Source organism: Cynara cardunculus, assembly GCF_001531365.2.
Source record: "Cynara cardunculus var. scolymus isolate 2C chromosome LG 5, CcrdV1, whole genome shotgun sequence".
Classification (NCBI taxonomy): Eukaryota; Viridiplantae; Streptophyta; class Magnoliopsida; order Asterales; family Asteraceae; genus Cynara; species Cynara cardunculus.
The window spans coordinates 28,932,265-28,942,292 of NC_037532.1; the positions used below are offsets into that span (position 1 = coordinate 28,932,265).

The following is a 10,028-nucleotide window of genomic DNA, read 5'->3' on the forward strand; positions in this document are numbered from 1 at the left end:
TATATATATATATATATATATGGGGTAAGAGAAAGGAAGCATAATTGTTGATGCAAACAAAATGAACACCTACGAAACCAACCACCACCCCCAATCAAAAGCAAGATTCCTTTTAAGGTTGGTCATTTCCAACCAATATTAGCTCCGCACGTGGACCCATGACACCACCTTCACCCCCCTTATATTCTTCCCCTCCACCCATTGACCTTCTTCATAAGTTCACACACACAACCTCACCTCCGAAAACACACACCATGATCCAAAAACATCGATTGCATCCTTATTTTTCCTTAAAGAAACATGATTTTTAGTACAACGTCAACACCATCGAATAATTTTCTATATTTGGGATTTGAGCGATGGGACCTTGCACGTCGACAATGACAACAGGGCACAGAACTGGATGGATTCACCGTCAAGAAGAACGCGGTTTGTTTCGAAGGAGTAGTTCCCGATGTATAGCCGCTGTTCGGGAGAAGCGTTCGAGATTTTACATTGTTCGTAAATGTATCGTCATGCTCGTTTTTTGGCACAAGTACGGCAAGATATGATTTTCTTATTTTTCTTCTGTTTGAACGAGTTCTTATTTTCTCATTGATCTTTCCATTCAAGATATCGAGAATTGGTGTAATTAATTCGCAAATTGTATATACAAACAAACAAATAAATAAGAGTTGTTTGCTCGTTTCAATTTTTCACATAAACAATCTCTCTACCTTTTGAACTTGAAGTAGAGGAAATGTGCGCGTACATATTACACAAATAAGACCTTATTTTTAGATAGGATATAATGTGCTTATATATATATATATAGATATATAGAGGGTTGGATTCACGTGAGACCAAGGGTTTCTCGTGAGACCCATAAGACCAATTTATGTTCATTGATCAACTTTATAAGTTAATGATCTAATGTTCTAAAGTTGCACGGTGACAATTTTGTGATTATTGAGAAGTCTCATGACAATTTTATGATTATGAATGTTCAGATTGTAGATCTAATCCAACGGTTGAGAACTGGTCTTACAGGTCTCACGAAAAACCATTGGGTATCAGGACCAACTTACACGTACCAACTAATCTCTTGGACGACCACAAATGAGTTGGAGTCAGTAAAAAATGAGCTGGAGTCGGTCACAAATGAGCCTCGACGGTCACGAGGTCTTTTGGCAGCTTTTTGATTCGAACCAGGGAAGATGAGATTTCCACTATATCCCCTGATTTTTAACCTTACGCCACAACCCAAGTGGTTGGATATCACGTGTTTTTTTGCTTTATCTTTGATCTTTTATCATGAAACTGGTTTAACTATGATAATATATGAAACTCCATTATATATTACTCTGCAAAAGAACGGGATCCAACATATGTAGATTAAAAATGATCCATTAAATCCCATGACTATGAGGCATTAAAAGTGTTTTTCCTACAAATATCTAACATTTAACTTGATGGTACCAAGACCTGTTCCCATATGCAACTTTTGAATCGTTAAGATGTAAATCTTGTTTGACAAAAAAAGTCTGTTTCTTAATTGTTCTAAAACCCTCTGAATGATTTTGTATGATGAGCCCCCTTAACCATTCAACACTCTAATTTCAATGTAAACAATTACCAAAAAATTATATTTAATTTTGCACTATATCATGAGAGCCTCTTAATCATTCTGACCACTTAATCATTATGCACCAAACCATTAAGCAACTACCAAACAACCCCTTACTGTGTGAGCATGAGAAGGACCAAGAATTTTACTTGGTAAGAAACATAACAAGGATTAAGAATCTTACCCAGTAAGTAAGAGAGAAGACACTTACTCGATAAACGTTACAGAAAAACAAAAATCGAAACAAACTGTGGTTTATCCTAATAATATTTTACATTAAAAAAAATAACAAATAAATAAAGATTGCAGTTTTGTGTCGGATTCTTTGATGAATCTTGATGCCAACTATTTCTAGATTCCAACAACGTCATATGAATCGAAAGATGCAACCAATGTTACACAAAGATGATCCCAATGACTCCACTTAGAATCTCCTCAGTTTCATTTCCTTACACTTTTCATCTCTATGATTTTGTCATAAAATACTGATCTCGTCCTTATGGTTCGTTTATTACACCGACGCTTACTAAGATTGCAAATCCTTGCAAATTTGGTCCTTGCGTTTAAAGGCCATTAACTTTCAATGTTAAGTACACCCGTTGCCAGTAGATTGTGTATAAGTACGACTTATTGAAAGATTACATAAACATAAAAAGAACATAAACGAGGAGGAATGAGACTTGAAGTTTGAATGTTTATGTTGGTTCTACGAACGTTCGTTTTTTTCTTTTCAAGATGGTGTCTGGGAGGGATGGGGTTACAGGGGTAGGGGTTCCGATTTATTAATGGGTTATATACATACTTTAAACTTGTATATACTGAAACCATTTTAATTAAAATAGAGAAAACACAAAAAAAAGATCAAAAATGAGGAAACTGATCCACTATGAACTCAGTAGGATCCAATGCAACCACTGAGTTGGTCCGACATAATGTAATTTTTTGTAAAGATACATACTTATTGGCGCAACCATTTTTGTGTTCAATAATAAATACTAAAAGCATAGTAAGGGGTCATTTACCAAACACTTACTCGGTAAGTGTTTACCGATAAAATTTAACACCATTATTTACTTACCGTGTAAAATTTTAGTCCACCAAAACGACGACATCGTATGCAACAATCTACCCGGTAAGCGCTTATCATGGTAAGAGTCGTTGCCTTCACTTATAGAGTAAGTCTCTTGGTCCTTGTCTCGCTCTCACAGGGTAAGATTCTTGGTCCTTACCATATTCATCTGGTGAGGTAATGTGACTGGGTAAACGCTTACCCGGGTAAGCGTTTGGTAAACGACCCTAAAATAGAAAGAATTAGAGAAAAAACTATCAATTTTAGTAACTAATATGTATATATATATATATATATGTGTGTGTGTGTGTGTGTGTAGTGAGATATTCATTTGAGAAGTGCTAAATATGTGAGAAGTAGGGAAGTGATCGTAACTCTTCATCTGATCAATATTTGTGGCTTTGACTCTAAAGCAACGGATAATTCGGTCACATGGTATGCTGAAGATAGATGGGTAGTTTTATATTTTTTACAAATAAGCGGCAAACAAGTGCATATGTGAACCCGTGTGATTCACATATGAACTATCTGCATATATGTGAACCCGTATTATTCATATATAAATTAATTAACTGACTCACATATAAACTATTAACTCATCACACGAGTTCATATGTGAATCGATTAAATAATTCATATATGAATCACACAAGTTCACATATGCACAAATAGTTCACATGTGAATTCTCATGGGTTTACATACACATTTGTTTGCTACCTATATGTAAAAGTTACGAAATTACCCATTTATTTTTTGCATAGCTATTACCATGTCGCGGATCTTGAGATGAAGGGCTAGAATCACTACTTTAGTTCTCAAATACTTACCACTTCTCAAATGAACTTACGACTATCTATACTATATTATAAAGTATTTGACAGAAACTCGTAAAAACCATTTTTATGCATAAAGTACTGTTTATTGATGTATATTACTTAAAATTCAAGATTACAAGTAGATTGTGTATACGTACGACTTATTGAAAACACCATATTTGAATCTGTGTAACTAACTGTAGATAAATATAATAAAAATAAAGATAAACATCCAATTTTAAATATAAAATATCTAAATATATTAGGATAATCATTGAATTTCAACATAATATTTAATTATTATTTTTATGAAATTTTTTATTATTAAACCAACAATAAATTACTTCATTTGAAGTTTAATTTAAAGTAATTAATCATTTTGACTGACTGTTTTTACGTAAATTATAAGTAAAAAAGCAATAGGAACTAAAATGAAGAGTGTAGTAGCAATAAATACAAGAATATTTACTTCCATAATCTCAACGTTTTTTTATATTTCACAATAACTCGGGATTTAATCCCATAGAGATGGTAAATCTTTCACCTGTCAGTATTGAATGCATTCTCTATCGATGATCTTCAATCGGATCAATACCATGAATAATAATATTTGAGCTATTAAATTAATTCTTCGTCGAGAATTGAATAATATAACATACGAAGATCTTTCATCCATAACGAATCCAAGATTGAATTCCCGATATTAAACTTAAAGTAAATTTAAATAAAAAAATTAAATTAAAGAAATTACAAAGTAAACGAAACTTTAAATAGTTAGTTTGATACTAATATTGATATTTTTTTCCTTCAAATTATTATGATATCTTCAAAAAAAATTATTTTATTCAAAAATAAAAACACTATCGTTTTCTCAAAACCAAATAAAATCGTATTATAACATTTATAGAGTCAATGAATAAAACAAAACATTAAAATCAAAATGTATCTTGCTTATTGTGCGAGTATCATTCTAATATATATATATATATATATATATATATATATATATATATATATATTAACCCTAAATTATAAACCCTAATTTTCTAGTGAAAGCATTTTTTTCTTGATACAGAATTTTTATTTTATTCTATATTATAGTAATTAGGGGCTTACTCAAGGAAGAACTGATTAGTTTCTGATAACCGTGAGATCCAATCTCAACTACAAATCAAATGTTAAATTAAGAAATTAATAACCTTTGATAATTTTAACTTAAAATATTAATTAAGGACATTTTAGTCATTCTAGATTTCTCCTCTCTTCTTCCTCCTCTCTTCTCTCTCCTCTCAACTCTCTCCGTCAAACACATCCTCTCCCCAACGAACATCATATCAACACATGATACACACTGTGATACACTTCATAAAATAACGAAAAAACACAGTGTGATACACTTGATAAATAAAACATTACCTGATATATTTGTTACACTTCGTAAAACAACAAAAATATATTGTAATACACTTCGTATAACGACAAAAATACAATGTAATACACACTATAATACCAGATCTGGTTGATGAATACTATACAACTATGATACACAGAGATTACAAAGAACATAAAAGGCTTGCAGCTTCTTAAACGAATAAAAAATGGGGGATTTGATTATAATTATATTATACCTCATCTTATTTCTACAATGATTGTACGTAATTGATGATATGGTGAATGAACTTCCATAATTTGTTTAATTAATAAGAAAACAATATCATTCTCTTTGATTGATAACCGTTATGAAATATATTAATAAAATTACTAATACATCTTTTTTCTTAATTAAGGTAATACAATTAATATAATAAAATGATTGGCTCATATTGAAACTTACAGATACCACAAATTAATTAGTTTTCATTTAATTAGGCCCCATATTAATTAGTTCTCATTTGATTAGACCCCATATTAATTATTTTGTGTTATCATTAACAAAAATCTTGGGTCAGCTTTTGTCGACCTCCACCAACATTCGTTAGAGTGGGGGACCAATTTTGTAAGAATTTACAAACCATGCTGACTGTGAATCTAACAAACGAACCACAAATACTAATTCCATAATTTTTGAAATACCATAGGGACCAAAAGTGTAATTTACTCTTTCCTTTATATACCTCCCATAAATGATAAAACGACTTCACTCAAACCCCATTCTCATGGCCGAAACCATGGCTTTCCTCCCATCGGGCCTCCTACCGGATGAGGCCTCGCCGGAGTGGCTAAACAAGGCCGATAATGCATGGCAGCTCACGGCAGCCGCCATGGTCGGGCTCCAAAGCGTTCCCGGCCTTGTCATCCTCTACGGCAGCATGGTCAAGAAAAAATGGGCGGTGAATTCGGCGTTCATGGCGTTATACGCCTTCGCCGCTGTCTTAATCTGTTGGGTGTTGTGGGCTCACCAACTCTCCTTTGGCGACGATATGTTAGTGATCTTGGGCATGCCGAAACTGTCGTCGGTAACTCAAGCGTATTTGATCGAACAACAAGACGATAAGACGATTCCGAAAGCCGATTATGTGTTTTATCAGTTTGTGTTTGCAGCGATAACGGTCATATTGCTTGGTGGTTCGTTGTTAGGGAGAATGAACTTTTATGCTTGGATGATTTTTGTGCCTTTATGGCTAACTTTCTCGTACACGGTTGGTGCGTACACGATTTGGGATAAGGGATTTCTCGCGCACCGGATCATCGATTTCTCCGGTGGCTACGTTATTCATATGTCCTCTGGAGTTGCAGGTTTCACTGCGGCTTATTGGGTCAGTTTAATTTCGTTTCTCTGTTAACTTTTTGAATCATCGTTAAAAAAGAATTCAATTGTGTCAAATGGGGTTCAAATATCGTTGGTTAATGGATCATTATCTGGTCGGAAAGCTGTGATGATGAGGTTCAAATAGGGTTGGTGTCTGATTCTGATGTTATTGAAGTGATGATGGATGTAGGTGGGGCCTCGACATCAAAACGATAGGGACCATTTCGCGCCAAACAACATAATACACATGTTGGCGGGAGCAGGGTTTCTATGGATGGGGTGGAGTGGATTCAACGGCGGATCACCGCTGGCGGCAAATCAAATCACCTCGCTTGCGGTTCTAAACACCCATATCTGCACCGCCACCAGTCTTTTGGTTTGGATGTTCTTCGACCTGATCTTCCATTCGAAAAGCTCGGTCATCGGTGCGGTTCAAGGCATGATGACCGGCCTTGTGTGCATCACTCCCGCCGCAGGTAATGTCTCCTACTATGAGTTATTAAGAACGGATTCCCGACGGATTTTTTGTCGTCAGAAAAAACCCCTTTTTTAGTAGTGATATTAAGAACTAATATATTGCATGTATCTATACTACCTTATAAACCAGATTTATCAAAAGTCTTAAAAACAATTTTTAATGTACAAAGTACTATATATTTATACACAAAGTCTTACAAACAACTCATAATGCATTAAGTACTACTACTTTATGCATTCAGTCTTAAAATTTCTTAATCTACAATTAAAATAACATATAATACAAGTTACCAATGCACATTATTATCTTTTTTTGTCATGTTCCCAAGATACTTTTAACATCTTTCTCTCATGCCTTCACCCTCTCATACCTCTATGTCTTCTCCCCACCCCCAAAAAGGTGAGATTCAAACTGATATTCACCACGACTTGTTAAAAGTTCTCTCATTTATCTCTCATTCAATTGCTCTTGAACTATCAGTCTTGTTCTTAATCTCTTGATTCTTTGCCATTGGTGTAAATCAAACATATTTGTGGAGTCTTTTAAATATGTTGTATTTTAAATATATTAGAATTTAAAATATCATACAATTTTTTTCCATCGATAGACTGTAATTGAAATCATAACTCTTATTTATTCAAATTAGTGAAACTTTAAAATCGTTAAAATTCACATCTCCCGCCGTATTGCACGGATACACAACTAATATAAATATTATATAATGTAAATATCATGATAATGGAGAGTCACTACTACAAAAACGGGTTTTAGCACCTTTCATTTACCTAAAAATGAGGGGTTTTTTTTTAATTATAAAGACCCGGAAAAATAACCATATGCGCATCCAAATCAAATTAATCTTAGGAGCTATTTGGTTGGTTTTTCATTGAGTCTTGTATGGATAAAAAAAAACTGTTTATGTGATTAATTTGTCTATCTAGATTGAAACTATTTTTTTGAGAAGGCATAGATGAAAGTAGCATTTTTTTTCAATAGAGGGGCAAGTTTGGAAAAAATTTCTCTTTCTATATAAAGCTACCCTCGAAAACTTCCTAAACAAGTCACTTTTTATATCATTAAGCCACTACCAAACAACCGTATATAACTGTGAGTCTCATTACTGTTTAGCAACCGCGTAAGATGTTTATGATTTTTTGTAGCATTACTGATATTACACGGTTGTTACTCTACAACCGAGTAAAAATAGACCAGGGTTTGTTTTGGCTTTTTGCGATGGAAAATCCATCACTTAAAAGAGTTGCATGATTTTCCATTGCTACGATTTACGTTAGTCTCACAATAGATAGTATCTTTACGCTTTTGCGTCGCTGAAAATACTTTTATGGTATTTTTAGGCGACGTTAAGGGTGTCATTTTCCATTCCATCATCAGTTTCCAAAAATTCACGTGTTTTGAACGATTAAAAACCGTAAGCCATATACAGGAGTAGTCGATTCTTGGGCGGCAATGCTTATGGGAGTCTTGGCAGGCTCGGTACCATGGTACACGATGATGGTTCTACACAAAAAATCAACCTTCTTTCAACGAGTTGATGATACTTTAGGCGTGTTCCACACCCACGCAGTCGCGGGTCTTTTGGGAGGCCTATTATCAGGAATTTTAGCCAAACCGAACCTTATACACATGTTCTACACTTCAAAATATTCGAAACAAGGTCCCGGATTATTATACAGCATAATCAACAGAAGCGAAGCCGTTCATATCCGAGGCGGATTCACTCAAATGGGGTACCAACTCGCCGGTGCAGCGTTCATTGCCGCTTGGAACGTTGTGATGACGAGTCTTATATGCATATTTGTAAGCCGAATTGTTGACTTGAAGATGCACGAAGACGATTTGGAGGTCGGAGACGATGCAATTCATGGCGAAGAAGCGTATGCGTTGTGGGGAGATGGTCAAAGGCATCCGCGTTCAATTACGCCTAAAATTCCCTCCCTTTTTCGACGGATATGAGCTCGAATTTCGATTTCGATTATTCGAGGTTGTTCTGTGTAACACATTGTGCCCGAAAAGCCCGTTGGCTTCGCCCTTAGCCATTACCGATGTATAATATGATCGATCGTTTGTCGTTATAATCACAACAATTTTTATTTTGAGATGTAAAGTGTTGGTTATTATGTTTTCTTACATAAAATTATATGTCTTAATTATGATTATTATTAGGTTGATACAACATTATGATTTTAAATTAGAAAACATAAGATTCAATTTAAATTTAGAGTGAACTACAATTTTGGCCCTCTGTTATGTAGGAACTATCGGATTTGGTCCTTACAGTTTGTTTATTACGTTTAGTCAATCGTTAGTTTTTGCATTTAAACTCAGTGCATAATGAAATATAATTGTCTGGTAATTGTTTACAATGAAATTAGGGCGCGAAATGGTAAAGAGAGGCCCATTATATAAAATCATTCAGAGAGTTTTAGAATTATTAAGAGGCGGACTTGTTTTTTTTACCAAACAACTTAAATCTTTTTGCTAATCAATCGAGTTAAAGGCCTTACAAATGTATTCAAATACTTATAACATCATAAATTATTTTATTGAAAAATTTAAGACTATTATTTTAATAGTACTAGAAGCGTACTCGCGTAATGCAGCGAAATACATCTTGATTTTAATATTTTATTTTATTATTTATCCCAGTCGATGTTATAATATGATCTTATGTGATTTTGAAAAAAACGATGATGTTTTTATTTTTGAATAAAATATAAATTTCACAAAAATATATTGATATTAGTGTCAAATAAAATATTTAAAATTCCTATTTTTTGTGTAACTTTTTAATTCAATTTTTTAATTATAATTTAATTTAGGTTCAATAACAAGTAATTTATATTTGGTTTAATAATATAATTTTCTTATAAAGATAATAATGAATTATTTTGTTAGAACTGGATAATTATCTTAATTATATTTTAGATTTTTTATATTTTAAAATAAAATGTTTATCATGTATTTGATTATGTTTATCTGCGGTTAGTTACACGAATTCAAAGACAGAGCTTTAATAAGTTGTACTTACGCACAACTTACTTGTAATCTTGAATTTTAAGTAATATGCATTAATAAACAGTACTTCGTGCATAAAAAATGGTTTTTAAGAGTTTTTGTCAAATGCTTTATAATATAGTATAGATATTTATTGTGATGATATTTGAAATATTATTATTTTTTGACCAAATTTAATATATTATTTTGTTATCCTTTTTTGAAAAAAACAATAAACTATTACTAAAAATATCCGGTTTGGTACACACACATGATTGGATCGCACTAGACATGA

At 33.1% G+C, this 10,028-nt stretch overlaps 1 protein-coding gene across 1 annotated transcript; it reads left to right on the forward strand.

The window, feature by feature from the left end:
* Positions 1-5,659: 5,659 nt before the first annotated feature.
* LOC112512966 (ammonium transporter 3 member 2-like) lies at positions 5,660-8,692 on the forward strand. Its single transcript, XM_025119092.1, has 3 exons — positions 5,660-6,247; positions 6,431-6,716; positions 8,163-8,692. The coding sequence occupies exons 1-3, from the start codon at positions 5,660-5,662 to the stop codon at positions 8,690-8,692; spliced, it is 1,404 nt and encodes a 467-aa protein (XP_024974860.1).
* Positions 8,693-10,028: the final 1,336 nt, after the last annotated feature.